Raw genomic sequence first — 17,352 nt, forward strand, 5'->3', positions numbered from 1 at the left:
CTGCTAGTGTTTATACAATTTAAACATGTTTTAAGTTTCTATACATAATATTTTCGTTTACTAATAAAGTACTTATATTGTAAAAATTTCTTCAAACAGTACTGAAAATATAGAGTTCCAGTAACTTAAGTTTTTAAAATACACTCTGCAGAATGAAGTGTGTTTCTTATTTGTTATTGTTGTTACCATGTATTTTCTCTTTTAAACATTCATTTTACTCTAACATATCCACTTAACCTACATACAGAAAAATTAAAAGTTTATCCATTAATTTAGAAATATCCTAATGTCTAAAAATGGGAGATTCCAATAATACTATTGATTATTTAAGCTTAGAAAAGCTTGATTAGCATTTAGATCATCAAACACACCTACAGTATATATAGATGTGAAACCTAAACACTAAGTTATGTCAGATGGCATCAGGTCAGTTTCATTATTCCATGTCTAAGAGAAATTTTTCATCAAGAAATAACATTTATTTACTTCTACCTCAGTAATAACTTGGGTGTTCACAAAAAGTTCCTTTTCCTTGTACATTTCAATCTTATACAGTGTTTTTAATGTAAAAACAAAAGGTAACACCAAAGTTAATACACCAGTGATATTTTGCTCAAAATATTGTACAAAACCAAAATGTTATAACACTGTTTATAAAATTACTAAAATAAAACCTTAAAACTGGTAACCGACTTACCGTCCTTTTGAAGAGGGCACACTCTTCTGATGTCATTGTGTCAGCTTTGGCTATCAAAGGAATGATGTTGACTTTGTCATGTATTCTTTTCATAAACTCAATATCAAGAGTTTTTAACCTGTAGTGGTTAGAAGTTAAAGTATTAAAACAAACTCCTACACTACAACTTGACATAAAGCATACATACCAATATTTTTAATAACATTTTACTTTCAGCACAAAGTAGAAATTGAAGCCTTGTTTGTCCTAAATAACAGCTCTTCAAAACTAACCAGTAACTAATATTAATTATAAATAAGTTACTTTTCCAGTAATATTACAAACAAAAATTACACAATATTGCAATTAACAACAGGGTAGCTTATTGTAAAAAAAAAAACACCCCAGAAAAAACAGTGAAACTGCATTAGAAAATTTCCAAAAATAGACTTTTTGTAATGAACTACTAATAATACTAACCCGTGACCAGACGGTGCAATGAAATAGAGACAGCACTGTATTCTAGAGTCTTCTATACTTCCACGATGAACCATGGATTCTGCATTCAAGTATTCCTGATACTTACTTTCAATGTAATTTATTATTGGTTGCCAGCTGTGAAAAAGAAAAATATCACAGAATTTTAAATGTTATAAGATATAACATACAGTTTAATGTCGATTTATTGCTAACATTATTGCAAATTCGTACCCATTTCATTTTCAATATACTTTTTCAATTTCTTTCGCAGTTCTACTTAAACTAAGCTAATAAATAAACACTTCCTACTGTTAACATTTTTTTTAGTTTAATTTACTGAAACCTACCAATCACTGTTGTCTACAGCATCACCAAACCCTGGTGTGTCCACAATTGTGAGGCTTAAGTTCACACCATTTTCTTTAAGGAGGACCTTTGTTGTTTCAACCTGAAAGAGAGAGAGTAAAAACATATGGAAATTATTCTTTTTTTTTTCTTATATCTTTCATTGATGGTTTCATTGTTAAATATTTATGTTGGGAGACATTATTCTTCAAACACAAGCTTGTGCAAAAAATAATAATAATATACTGTATTACATCCCAAATAATCCTTATATTTTTCAGTATTGTATGTGCAAAAAGTCAGCATAGAAATCATATCTTTTTCAAAATGGAGATCTATATAGCAATACAAATATATATAATAAATTTGATACTGAAAAAAATTTTTTATCAAACAGGTTTGAAATTTAAATATTTAATTTAGCTTTTTTACTTCTACTGTTTTCTTCACCCTATGGGATGGACCAGGGTATTCAGTTGAATAAATATCAGTCAGAAACATGGAGTTAATTAGAGTTGACTTCCCAAGGCCCGATTCTCCTGTGAGAAGATAAACGAATAAACAATTAATAAACTGCTACCATTTCATCTGAACCATTAATCATAATAAGTACACTTATGATACAGAGGTTTTCATGCATTGTAAAACACTAACCTTTATAAGTACTTTTATCTTACCGAGGTTTTTATGTATTCTAAAACATTAGTCTTTACAGATACATTTCTCCTGTCAAAATTACCCAGAGACACACTGAACATGTGGTATTTTCAGGTTAAAACCAATTTCTAATAGGAGTGACAAAACAAGTCTATTAAGTAAGGAGATTTGTCACAATATCTAATAAGAAATAAAGGGAAACTGAACACAAGCATACAATCAATCTTACATTAAATCAAACAACACAGTGAAAATATACATTCTACTTGTTCACAATGCCTCTACTGGAGAATTAGGTTTGAAGATGTTCTATTTCAGCTAACATTGGTGATCTCTTGTTCCAGACTGAAGAAATTTCATGTGGCTTAAATCTTTGAAAACAGACTTATTCAGGGTAATTAGTACTATCTATGCTACATGTGATTCTTGATGTAACATGTGATAGGTCATTACCTTAAGAGATCACCTGACTGCCAGCAGAAAAGACAGCTGTCTAACTTCACATACGATAAATCACCATGCAACTATCTTTTGCATTGGAAGAAAAAAGATGCAACTCTAGGTGAATGACACATAACAATAAGTAGATAGGGCAAAAGAAATTAAACAACCTTCTTCACAAAGTGTTATGTTCACATTGTACATGCCTACATAAATAAACTTTGAAAATTACTATACTAACACAAACAGTTTGTTGTTATAAGTATAAAGCTTTGAAAGAAAACTGTAATCATAAAGATATCAGGAAAGCAGATTAGCAATAATACGGTAGCAGTGCATACAAGATAGCAAAAATAATAAATTTTATGAAATTCAGACAGAAAAAATTATAGATTGCTATGAGGATGGAAAAACCACAAAATGTAATAAATCCAAAGTTCAGTCATGCATGATGTACTGTACATGTAGCCATTCAACCTATCGCTCGGGTCAGCCAAAAGTACTAACAAGTATCAATTGTTAATATTGTTTTAAAAAGTCAAATATACTTTTTGTAGCAAATATACATAAGAAGGATCATCGTATACGAGGTATGAATAGCATGCTATACGTCAGCGTAGGTGTTTTGATAGGGTTGAGATATCATGCATATTCCATGAATGCAAAGTTCATTTTACTTTGAATAAAGTTTGTCAGCAACTGGAATCTTAATTACCAGCCATAAACGTTGAGAATTAATGGGAACCACTTCACTAGTTTCAAAGTGATGGCCAAATATGGCTTTGAGCACCATATTAGACAAAGTAGATGACTTCTTAAAAGCGATGTTTCAATCATGGATTACTCAAATCATATTAAACAGAGATGCAAATATATTATCCACTAAAAATTAGCTCCGAAAACTAAAATACTGCCTTCACACTTTCAGTCAGCATTATTTGATTTTATCAATGTCATAGAAATAACTTTTAGCACCAAAAATGTGCATGAACTAGCAAACTAATAAATTTAAATGTATTAAGACAGCATTGTTAATTTAAAATACTAATGTGATAAAATGAGACAAGTCAAAATTAATTTAAGATTCACTACTGAAAGTTCCTTCTTGATATATTTTATTCAAAGCCGTTATTTTTCTATTGCATGTACTGATGAATATCAATCCTTTTATACGCTATCAACAAATACAATTGTTGCCTGGTACGAAATTAATTACTGATAATCATCATACAATACCTTTATCCGACAGATGTTATAAATGTTTAATTGCATTTAAGTGTGCAAAGTTTAACTTGTTTTGACAGTGACGTCTACGTTTGCCAGAAAGAAAGTCAAGTAGCATAAAAGTTTCTACAGCGACTTGCATTTATATCAGCTCCTTAATCTCTTCCGAAGTGGTCGTGGGAGAATAATGCCACGTGGTGTTGTAATTAGGGAACCAAACGACACGGCAAAAGTTGTTACATCAGAAGACTGGATGTTAGGTTAACAGAATCTCATAGTACAATATTCTAGAACGTTACTGACAGTTCCACTCTCTCGTAAATGACGTGACCCACTACAGCGGTCACGTCCCAAAAAAAAATAACTGATAATACGAAGCATTTGTCAGTGTAAATAGAAAACAATTGACGCTGTTTGTTTGTTTAAAATTTCGCGCAAAGCTACACGAGAGCTATCTGCGCTAGCGGTCTCTATTATAGCAGTGTAAGACTAGAAGGAAGGCAGCTAATTATCACCAACCACCGCCTACCTTTGGGCTACTCTTTTACCAACATATAGTGGGATTGACCGCGACATTATAATGCCCTCCAGACTTAAAAGGCGAGCATGTTTGGTGTGACAGGGATTCAAACCTGCGACCCTCATATTACGAGTTATGCGCCCAATCCACTGGGCCTTGACACTGCTGCTACACAGTTATGCACTGGCATTTTTTTAGTTTACTCCGCTAGATGGTGCTGTGCAATATGGTCATTAATAAGGCAATAACAAAATTAAGTGTTCCATTTGAAAATCCACAACTAAGTCTCAATGCCATTCTATTTTATTATACACAGCTAACATAACAGAACACTGTGTGTGTCACATTTGTCAAGAATAGTTCCATTTACCATTGGAGTTTCATTTTCTATATGTGATTTTAAAAAAAATAATCACATTCATTGCTCTCTATACTTTATTTCTTATACAATTTAATTCGTTTTTCGTTTTAATTTCGCGCAAAGCTACACGAGGGCTCTCTGCGCTAGCCGTCCCCAATTTAGCAGTGTAAGACTAGAGGGAAGACAGCTAGTCATCACCACCCACCGCCAACTCTTACCGACGAACAGTGGGATTGACCATAACTATATAACTTCCCCACAGCTTGTGACGGGGATTCGAACCCGCAACCCTCAAGTGAGGTGTCGAGTGCCTTAACCACTTAATTATTTCAATAATTCTTAGGATGAAATCTATCCTATACTTTTTTATGATACTAAAACCCAAGCTGATTGACGAAGTGCACGAGTTTAAGTTTTAATCTTTCTTTTTTCTAAAATATTTTTGTCGATCAATGATTAAATTCTAAACACTGATTAATTAATTAATCAAAACCATGCATCGCGTTGAATATAGCGAAATGTGGTCATTTTTACAGAGGCTGGTTATGCTTCACTTATTGTTAGACGTTACACTGAGTTAATGTTATACCAAAGCTGGTGAAAACATGGTTATTTTCAGAGTAAGGGCATTTCACGGATTCTCAGACGTCACATTGTATGTCATTCTAAGACGGTGAAGCACGTGCGCTCCTAGGGTAACAGTATTTCACTACAAGTAAGATATACATGAACTACAACAAGGGGCAAATCTTCTATAACTGAGCATACTTCTCCACATGAATATACAAATAGTCATCACGATGTTAAATCCGAATAATCAGTTTCTTTCTTGAGAAACTTTGTTGAAAACATTCGTATGCACTACCATACGACATATGGGCTGTTCAGGCATCGCCAATCTGAATTTAGAACTACCAACCAAGCAACATAGAACCATCTAAAGACACCCGCAGCCATACTGCTGAACAATGAAAAGTCTTCGAAGCGTATTCGGCGGCATATCGCATGACGATGACAGAATTATGTCCGGGCTCGAATTCCTTGAAAGCAGGCACAAACTATAACTACTGGCATACAAATATGCATATAGGTGGATATTAATATACATAATAATGACCGTATAAAATTTGTTTTGGCAGGAAGGTTTCAGACTTTACCGAAATTAACCTTTGAACTTAGATAGAAGGCTAGTTACAAAATACGGCGTTTTCGTAATTTCAGTTGCTCATTTTACATTTTAGTATTAAAAAACAAACAGTGACAGTGGTGGGATTAATATTTCATAAAATACATCACCCCTTACTTAATTTTGTACGTGTGTACGAACATTTTTTTTCTAGTTATCCTACAGAAAGTAGAAAAAAAATCTTCCTTTGTTATATTTGGAATAAATATGTATTTGTTTTATTATTTCTAACACTTACTATTATCTATAATATTATTACTGCACATCTTAAGAATTGTGTTCTTAGCATCATTATTAAACGTACACGTAAATGTAATTTATACAATGGCGCTCACGTGTTTCTACATAACTGTGAATTCTTCGAGATGACACGTGTGATACGGCCTTGAGGAAGGCGATAGACCACAGACGGACTTCGGTATGTTTGAATATATTTTGATATTTATGTATTTCTGTGTTGCTAGTTTCAGAATTTGCCCTCGGATCCTGCTAAACATTTTTTATCCCGTGTTCTTTCTAACTTTAAAACAATAATTACAAACAACTTTTTTCGCTGGATAAGATAAATTTTTAAACATTTATTTTAAATACTAAAACATGAACATTGTGTATACTAGTTTGTTCAGAATTAACTTGGACCTGTTACGTATTTCTGGTACTAGTATGGGTTTCATAGAGGTACCATTTACTTTTTAAACACGTTTCTAAACTAATAAAGCCACATTTTTGCTCGTGTGGTTTACGACTGTTTACACGGTCCACGACAAACCACATAAAACAAAGTCGTTGATCTAACTTGTAGCCGAATATATTCAACATGTTATGACAACAAATCCACTTGAAGTAAAAGGGTATCTTAAGACGGCTAGTATGGGTATTGACACTTTTACTAACAAAGCAGAGAACAACGTTTCGACCTTCTTAGGTCATCTTGAGGTTAGTAGCCTAGAGCCGTAACATATTGCCTCAATTCAAAGCGTAGTCGAATTGACCCAGTGCCTAAAAATTGAGCCAATACATTATAATATTATTTACTATCGGACTACAGATCCATACAGCGTTCATTCAATACGTAATCAAAATTGTGGCTTGAATCATGCGATCGAAAACTCGAAAACTACGCAGCCAACTGACATATTTCGTTATTCGTCGGATCAGTGTGTTGCGACCCTAATGCTTTGCATGACATAAGATGGACCAACCAGGATTGAAAACACGTCATTAAAAATGCTTCACGATTTCCGAGAACTCTTCTAAACAGCTGTTTTAGTATGATATTTAATTATATTTTTTCGAATAAATAAATATTAAAGTTAGATTCTGAAAGCCGTTTTAAAGTATTGACCTGCCACGTTCCAGCAGGTGACAAACAGCATCACAACGAACACTTAAAGATTCTGGAACATTCTGATGATCATTGACGTCACTCAGTGATTAGGCACCAGTCGATAAAGTATGGATTTTGTTTTTGTTTGTTTGAGAATTTCGCACAAAGCTACTCGAGGGCTATCTGTGCTAGCCGTCCCTAATTTAGCAGTGTAAGACTAGGGGTTAGTCATCACACCCACCGCCAACTCTTGGGCTACTCTTTTACCAACGAATAGTGGGATTGACCGTCACATTATACACCCCACGGCTGGGAGGGCGAGCATGTTTAGCGCGACGCGGACGCGAACTCGCGAGGACTGAGTCGCAATTAGGCCATGCCAGGCCTAAAGTATGGGGTTTTAGAGTACATAGAAACATATAATCAATGAAATTTTTGTTTTTAAAAACGACAATGAGACGCATATCATAAAATATTATTTGGTATTGCCTGTTTGCAACAATCGAGAAACTATCAGTGATGACCAGAAACACACAAAAGGGTAAAAGGTTAAAGTTCAATCGAGTTTACGTTCTTATGATTGTGTTATGTTTAATAATGAAGTTCCGATATTAATTACAAATATAAATACTCTTTTCCAAAACCAAACTAACTCCACACACGTCAATGGACACAATTTTAAACTTTATCTACAGAGCTTCCGCGATAAACTAATGAATATGTTTAACTATACAAATAATTACGGCCCGGCATGACCAGGTGGGCTAAGGCGTTCGACACGTAATCCGAGGGTTCGAATCCCCATTACATCAAACATGCTCGCTCTTTCAGCCGTGGGGGCGTTATAATGTGACGGGCAATCCCACTATTCGTTGGTAAAAGAGTAGCCCAAGAGTTGGCGGTGGGTGGTGATGACTAGGTACCTTCTCTCTAGTCTTACACTGATAAATTAGGTACGGCTAGCGCAGATAGCCCTGATGTAGCTTTGCGCGAAATTCAAAACAAACCAAACGAATAATTACCATTTAAATAAATGTACATTTTAAACGATTTCAGCAATAAACGATAACTTACCATACCTACGCTTTTTTGTGAGAACTCGTTCATTACTAAATTAGTTAATGAGTTGGTTATTAAGCTACTTAATAATCTGATTATTAAGCAATTTGATGAAGTGATTATGAAGTTAACTGATGTGATGAGTGTTAATTCTAATAACTCACGAGTGAAAACAAAGGAAAATATGTAACGTGTCACCCACCCTATATTTGATACATCTGAAACTAATGAGGCCTTTTACTAATACTGGGGTTCTTCAGGCCAGCTGTGACATGTAGCAGGTTAATTAACCAAATGATTATTAAGTAAGTAGATAAAGTGATTATGAGGTTAGCTGGTGAGGTTATTATTAAGCTTGACTAAAATTATTGTCAGTCTTAAGTTATCCTAAATATGAAAGCAATGTTTCGTTACTTCAGTATTATGAACTAAGGTTTCAAACGTAACCCTCTTGCTCTACGTCTAACTTTTAACCTCGATTTTCTACAACACTCAAAACATGCAATGTTACAACATTCTAAAATAGCCGATTCATAAAACTTGAAAACAGAACCACGAATGATTGGTCAAGACGCTGATCACTAAATGGTTTTGCTACGTTTTTCTCTTTTTCATTGGTACATTTTATTGTACAAGCAAACTGTCGTCTAGATATGGTAGATGTCGCGTGTTGTCATATTATCGCATATTTTTCATTGTTTTCACCTGTAGATTTTTACAATTTTATATAACACATTTAGATTCACTTAACGATGAATCTCTGAGCAACTGCACCAACTTTGTAGTGTTTTGGTAATAAATTATGGTCCACACGAGCTTGGGAAAGTTGAAATAAAATACAAGAATCTGTAGAACTTGATCTTAAAGGTCTTCTGCTGTGGCATTTTCTATGGACATAGTAGTCTTAAGTGGTTATCTATCTCACTTTATCCATGGCTAGATGTCCAGTAATCGATCAATTCAAGCTTTAACAATTTAGCTCCAAATTGTAATCTCGTTATTTTTCTTCGACAAACCATAAAGTTCTTCATCACGGTTTTTATCATTATTATAACCACCACTAACTTCAGTGCTTGATTAACACCATTATTAAGTTTATCCCGTTCTCTGTAAACAGTTGTTGTTAAACCAAAACTATTCATGTTTGGTCACTATGTAGTAAATTATCCTGATGTATTCCTTTACAATATCGACTTCGAGATATCAACCCGCAGTCATCTCAGACAAAGAAATTTAAACAAACTTAATGCATACTTTAAGATTATAAATATACACATATTACAGTAACATGAACTGTGGCAAAGTTCAGTAAACATTTCTCCAACTTCAAAAAAAAAAAAAAGTAATGTGTCTTTTGATTCTTCTCAGTTCTGGTGGTGGTGAACACCGTAGAGGTCTGGTTCGATCAGATATCGTTTATAAAGTAGACACATAACTCGGTTTTAAAAGATATACTTTTCCTTTGTAGAACAAGTTCTCCTTCATGTGAGTGACAGATCTGTAATAATTTAAGATGATAGCTAACAGATTAAACAAACAACGTTCACATTTCATGGATCATCCTATATTATGTTGCGTGTGTGAATTTGTTCGCGAAATCCTCTCACAGTTGGGGGACAAGCAGGACTACACTTGGCAAACAAACTGGAGTGGCCGGATGGCAAAATCGGTCCTTATCTATATAACTAAGCCTTCCTTCTAGGTTTAATCAAGGTAGGCTAAAACACGCCGGATGGGTCACACAGGCGTTATGTACGTGGGAGTGGAGGGGTAAGGAACAGGTTTTAAGGATTGCTGAACCCAAATACGACATTGGATTATATGTTATTTACTGCCCTTTTCTCGGATCCTGATCGAATCTCGTTGGAAACTATTCATACCTTCACCCACAAATTAGTGGGACCAAACGCGGTTTGTTTTCGGGGAGACTGATCGATACATCGAAGCCTTTGAATAAGGAGAGAGACTCTGAAACCCAAAACAGAATGGAGGCATATTAAGCCAGTTAAGTAACATAATTTCGCGATACATTGTTTTCGGTGAACATCACTTACTAAATTACAAGCTTCACAAACGAAACTATAGTAGATATAAAACGTAAAACCATGTTTGTTGTTCGATCCATGGTGTCAAGTTTGTACAAACAACTAATCAGGGTCTGACTTACTCACCAATACTTATTTTGGGTTATATTTCTGCTTGGACCTTTTCCTTCAAAGCAAACTCTCCACGATACACAGAACCTTCAAGATATGCTCACCATCACAAACACGAGCCTAGACTCGTGTATGCTGGGATTTTAGGGGGCTAATTATGAGATGGAATTTCAGGGATATCATTACGAGAATTGCAAAACCCAAATTGCAGTACGATTCCTACTAGCCTCAACATAACTATCTATTTGAACTAGGTAGTATCAAAGTATACAGAGAGACACAGTCCAACTCGTAACACGTCACAACCTCTGACCTGATGGTTTTATCGTTGCCAAGTTACTGCTCGTGCAATTCGCGCTTATTCTTGCATAATCGTTTTGAGAACTAAATTACTTCTATCATTCTGAACACACCACGTAACGTGATAGAAACACGTATACTAAACATCAAAATACATTTTGATTGTTTTATCTCAATTAAACATCGTATGTTTATTACAGTTAGCTCAGTATGTTTATATTACTGTGCAGATGGAACCTGATGAGGACTAGAACAGTCTTTGATTTCAGATAAACACCAACTTCTGACGGTTAAGTTGGGTTCATTTTACTTTATTTTGCGACTAATTCCAAGGTTGTTTCTTTGAAGAACCAAGTATACAAACTATAAAACATACACAGAGTTGTATTAAGCCTACTTTGTTAATATATAGTGAATGATTTAGGGGTTTTCAGGCAGCTTGGTAATCTTTCCACGAATTTTTGATAAATTATATGAAATTTAACTACATCAATGTGCAGAAGTTATATGAAAATAACTGATGGTCCGAATCAAAATTGCCCGTTTTCCATCTATTAAATGTTTTTTTGTTTTTTTTGTAAGTGCTTTTCTAAAAACTGATGTGAAAAAAATTAGTTTCTAAAGTATAGGTTCTAATTATCAAATTAGTCATTATTTTCTTCGTAATTTGTGGGTCACGGGTTCGAATCTCCTTAACACCAAAAATGCCCGCCCTTTCACTCGCGTAGGCGTTATAATGTTACAATCATTCCCACTACTCGTTAGTAAAAGAGCAGCCCAATAGTTGGGAGTGGGTGGTGATGACTAGTTGTCTTCCCTCTGGTCTTACATTGCTAAATTAAGGATGGCTGGCGCAGAAAGCCCTCGTGTAGCTTTGCGCGAAATTTACAAAACAAACAACAAACGAAACCTTCCTGACTGAAGCCTTAGTGAGTGGAAATAACTTTTGCATGATTTTTTTGTAGCAGAAAACCTTCCAGAACCCCGTTAGCTCTTTACCTTTATATTACTTTTACAATATCCTTAATCAACGCGGAAAATTGATAATCAGAACCAAAATACAAGCCAAAATCCATTTGATGAACAGATAAATATTAAAACCTTTATAACTTAAGCATTCATTGTACCAACTGTTAATAATGGTTATGCGAAGAGTAAAGAGGATGGGGTCTTCATGTTTATCACTGAACTTCACCAAGTCCATACAATTTTTACTTTCTTGGTTCAATTCTCTCTTAGCGGCGCATGCGCATTTTTGCTAGAGTTCCAGATGTTACTTTGACTATACGATGATGATAAACTTCCTGACAAACAAAATGCGGCCTTTTGGATTATCGCCGGAAACAGTCCCCCCTTGCCTCCACCTCTACTTCCGCGAAACCATAAGCAAAAGTTTACCCAGCGTCACTAAGATTCATTACAGCAACTGTTTATTAATTGTTTTTTGTTTTGATTTTTCTGAATTTTACTTTTTCTTTGGTAACAACTTTCGAGTGACACGCTGAACATGCGATATCCGACAGGAAGGTTCTTTGAAGTTCATCGTACCTGTCACAAGTAACGGAAAACGTCGAAAGGGCATTCTTTAGATAAAGCAGTCTTGTGTTATTGTCCTGAGACGTTTCACACTCCTGTAGATGTTGAAATACGTTTGCCACGTTTGCTTCGCATCCATGTTAATGTTTAGACATGTCTCAACCCAGCCTTTAGTGGTTGACGTTGAAATGTTCCACCACCATGTGGAAATGTTCCTCATGATAGTTCTCAGACATTTCGTCACTTGTGTCAGAACAATCTTGAATCTTTCAGGATTTGTGTAGAGAAGTTTGTCACAATGTTATTAAATAAGGACTTTTATTGTGATTTTTATAGGAATACCAATGATAAAATTTATGAAATGTCTGAAACATGTATAAACCAATAAAAGTAAAAGGGTGATCTGATTAACTTCTAGAACTATCTATGTTATTACATCAAGAGTAACCAGAAAAACACAAACTGATGGGAATAAAACATTCAATTTAACAATATTATACTTGTTTTCTTTGCCGAAAAATTTATATGTCACAACATGCATTTACAGGCTTATAGTGGTAGAAGAAAATCTAACCGGAATACTTTCGCTTGGTAAGTCGATTTGAATCAACTTCGGTATGTTACTTTTTGTTAATTCATGGTTTGTTTAGAATTTCGCGCAAAGCTACACGAAGGCTATTTGCGCTATCCGTCCCTAGTTTAGCAGTGTAAGATACAAGAAAGGCAACTATCACCACACACCACCAATTCTTGGGCTTACACTATTACCAACGAACAGTGGGCTTGACTGTCAATTATAACGCCCCCACGGCTGAAAGGGCGAGTACGTTTGGTGCGACGGGGATTCGAACCTGCGACCCTCTGATTACGAGTAAAGCGCCCTAACCGGTATACTATGCAACACAAGCAGCTGGGTGTTTCCAACCAACTCCTGCTCCATTTTACATACAACTGAAAAAAGAACTCAGTTATTACGCCTTCCTCTGGAAAGAGTTTTTGTTTCGTTTATGAAAAGACATAGGTTAACCATTTTCGAAAAATACCTGTACAAAATCTTAAAACACAAACAAATACAAGTATTACTTATGTTTATTCCAAAGTACCACAAACGTGTGAGTTGGTTGATGTTTTCAAAAAAACATTTTATAGCACACGCTAATTAAAAGCTCGTGCTACGAAGTTACACGTATTTTAAATTATACCATCTTAAAATACATTTAATACGCAGTAGTTAATTCAAAACATTTATCTCTCTCATTATCGTTAAGGTATCTGCATATCACATTTTCGAGTGATGAAGTCCATAATAATTACATTTCAGTTTCTTAATCTGTTTCAAACCATAACATGTACAGTTTATAAGAGCTGGGAATATATATAAATGCGCGTGCATGTACAGCGCCTGTAGTTCCACCACATCTATTGTATAAAATACGGCATAATGCGTTCTGGTACTTACGAAAGACCGCTTTGGCACTGGCTGGTATGGTGGATGTGACTGACAGCTTATTAAAATAATTATCTTTGGATCACTCAAGGGTTTTTAGAATTATTATTCAGTATAATTCTAAAGTATAGCCACACCAGTATCATGTACTGATAATATCAAATGAGTCAGGGACCAGTGACGGCCATTTAACGCAAGATCAATAGTGTGAAAATGCGGTATTGGGGCATTAACAGAATATACAAAATATCCAAACGTTTCGCTCTATATTTAAATCGTGCCCGGCATGACCAGGTCGCTTAAGGCGTTCGAATCGCTTGTAAACTAACCGCTGAACCACTAAGTGAGGAATATGAAAGCAATGATATTCCGCGTAAGAGGAGTCTCGGCCCGGCATGGCCAGGTGGGTTAAGGCGTGCGACTCGTAATCCAAGGGTCGCCGGTTCGCATTCCGGTCGCACCAAATATACTCGCCCTTTCAGCCGTGGGGGGCGTTATAATGTAACGGTCAATCCCACTATTCGTTGGTAAAAGAGCAGTGCAAGAGTTGGCGGTGGTTGGTGATGACTAGCTCTCTTCCCTCTAGCCTTACACCGCTAAATTAGAGACGGCTAGCGCAGATAGCCCTCGAGCAACTTTGTGCGAAATTCAAAAACAGAACAAACATATTCAAATCGATAATCAAGATAAAAGAAATTTGGCGCAACAGTAAAGACGATGTACCATTAACTGAATGCGAATGTGTGTGTATCTATATTGGACAAACAAAACGTAATTCAAAATAACGTAAGAGTTATATAAAAAATGACAAATAATAAAACAGAAAATTGGGCTATAGCAGAACATGCAAGTAAAATCCAATATAGCATATTATGAGGGAAAAAACAACTGTATTGCAATAGCCTAAAGGTATTATAGCAACTAATACTCGTGAATCACTGGAAAGAATGAAACTTAAAAATAATAATTAAATAGATGAAGGTCCGGATTATATCTAACAATGTGTCGAGACATGTTCTGATATTTATTAACAAATGCTATAGTATGGACAGGTTAGGTTATATTTCAAAAAAAATATAAAATGAGAAATTCATGGCTCGCAACTTCACTCCCGAAGATGGCGTTTTTCACGTCAAAACATTGTGTATTGATTCTAACATTGTATATTATTCTAACATTATACACAAGGGCTAATATATACAAGACCAGTAGTAGCCCTAATCCTTTCACTTCCAGGAGACCTTACGATATCCCATACCAACTAATTATCTCGTGTTCTGTATTTTAATACCTCATAATTAATCAAACACAATTAAGCAGTGCGTGCAACAAATCCACCGCAATCTGTCAAAGCGCGCGACCAGTAACATGCTAGTGTGCCTATGTCCCAACCATCCTACGGCTTATGGCCCCCAATACATGCTAAAGCCGACACTTAGAGACACACACCAAACATCATAGGTAACCGTGTTGAAAAAAATATTGCACGTTTACTGATAAGCGAAGATTTTGATAACCAGATCCACCAAGTCACCCCTTGTCAATATGTTGTGTAACAGTAGTTTATATCCAATTCAAAATGTCTATTTCTTTTTAATAATACACATATCATAATAATAATAAAACAATTTCAATATAATAAAAATTTATAGACACCACTTTTTTTTAACTTGTAGGAGTACCCTAACGTTGTATAATTTAATCGCTCCTTGTTTATATTATTTAATGAAACGATAAAATTGATTATGTTTTCACCTTGAAATACGGCGATTATAATCAGTACACCAAAGAAATATACAAAATATTTCAAACAAACATATTAAGTTATATTTTGTAAAACAAAAAAATCAGTTGTCGTACTATTCCGTACGTGTGTTGGATTTAGCTTTTGGGTAACCGTCCCCCTATCAAATTGTGCTTTTGCTCAAATCAAAAATACTTTAGTATGATTTTATTTTGGAATACTTTTACTAGGCAATTAACTTTTATTCTGAAATTTGCTTGACATACAAGAAAACAAAATTGGTTTTGAATTTCGCACAAAGCTACACGAGGGCTATCTGTGCTAGCCGTCCCTAATTTAGCAGCGTAAGACTAGAGGGAAGGCAGCTAGTCATCACTACTAACCGCCAACTCTTGGGCTACTTTTTTTTACCAACGAATAGTGGGATTGACCGTCACATTATAACGCCCCCACGGCTGAAAGGGCGAGCATGTTTGGCGCGACGGGGATGCGAACCCGCGACCCTCAGATTACGAGTCACACGCCTTAACACGCTTGGCCATGTCGGGCCTTTTTAAGTTTATTCTTGTTTAAAGAATTAATTGTTTACGGTTTGGACAATGAATGCACTTAAAACTAAAGGTTCTAAAACTAAAATTTGCAATACCTCATATGCCACACGATCTTTCCTTTTTCGTGATTATACATTCGAAACAACATTAGTCAAAAAGGAGGGAACTATTTCTAAACATGCGTTTATTTCCTGTTATAAAACAAAGTCGAGCTTATCTATGATTTACCGAAAAAGTCTAAGCTTATTAATAAAAGGTAACACTTAAAGTTACAACTTTCTCGTTTGTTAATCATAGTATTAATCGTGAGATGCAAAAAATACTTAGTACACCATCAAACAAATGTACTCAAGTACGACAATCGCCTGTGTAACAAAGTAATATTTAGTTTTGTACGGCTAAAACAAACAAATATGAAGACACAAGTGGCAACAGTTCAAGACAATTACCTAAGGTTGGCTGTTTTTGTTCGATATCTGTTCAGTAAGCACAAATTCAAAAATATCTTAACCCTCATTTTCAAACTTCGACCACGTGTTCACATCAGTTCTTTATTTGCCAAGTGTTTGTTAAGCACAACATCCAAACTATAAAGTGTCACATACAACTCAAAATTTATTAATTTAAATCGTTCAAGTACAACTAGTTCACTAAATATCATCAGGTGAATAGGACAAAACGCAGATTATTTTTAATCCTTATCTTGTTTAACCTTTTTAAAAGAAAACATCTTATAATATACATAACCTGTCATTATGACGTTTATAACCCCTATGGATCACTGTCACGCGAGTTTAGAGCTTTGTACAACCATATGCAAAGACATACATATTAAATAAAAATTACCCAACGTTTACCAGTTTTAAATAAGTAATGAAATATTAAAAAGGTCTGGATATCTTTTCTATTGTGCATCTAAAAATAAACTTGGCGCTGAAAAAATTGTTTATCTACAAACGTAGTGATGAAAAAGTTAATATATTTGTTTTCTACATTAATACCATCCGCTCTCAAATATACATCTTTTTATCACGTTCTAAGTGTTGTTTTTGTAATATTTACAAAAGGAATAAGAACAGGAGATTCATACATAAACAATTAATAACATGCCATTGTTTTATTTTGTTTAATTTCACACAAACCTACACGAGGACTATCTGCGCTAGCCGTCCCTAATTTGGCAGTGTAAGACTAGAGTAAAGGCAGCTAATCATCGCCACCCACCGCCAACTCTTGGGCTACTCTTACCAACTAAATGTGGGATTGACCGAAACATTATAGCGCCCCCACGTTTGAAAGGGCGAATATGTTTGGTGCGACGGGGATTGGAACCCGCGACCCT

The 17,352-nt window shown here is 35.0% G+C and overlaps 1 protein-coding gene across 9 annotated transcripts in view; it reads right to left on the bottom strand.

Annotated features, from left to right (window-relative positions):
- LOC143250930 (septin-7-like) overlaps nt 1-17,352 on the bottom strand; it is a 59,580-nt gene that overhangs the window by 14,325 nt on the left and 27,903 nt on the right. For all 9 annotated transcript variants that reach the window (XM_076502124.1, XM_076502131.1, XM_076502127.1 and 6 more), the window contains 4 exons: nt 1,934-2,040; nt 1,504-1,604; nt 1,157-1,291; nt 698-815 (listed from right to left, as the gene is read on the bottom strand). In XM_076502124.1, coding sequence (XP_076358239.1) covers nt 698-815; nt 1,157-1,291; nt 1,504-1,604; nt 1,934-2,040 — 461 coding nt within the window. The remainder of the gene's footprint in view (nt 1-697; nt 816-1,156; nt 1,292-1,503; nt 1,605-1,933; nt 2,041-17,352) is intronic.

Source organism: Tachypleus tridentatus, chromosome 5 (genome assembly GCF_004210375.1).
Source record: "Tachypleus tridentatus isolate NWPU-2018 chromosome 5, ASM421037v1, whole genome shotgun sequence".
NCBI lineage: Eukaryota > Metazoa > Arthropoda > Merostomata > Xiphosura > Limulidae > Tachypleus > Tachypleus tridentatus.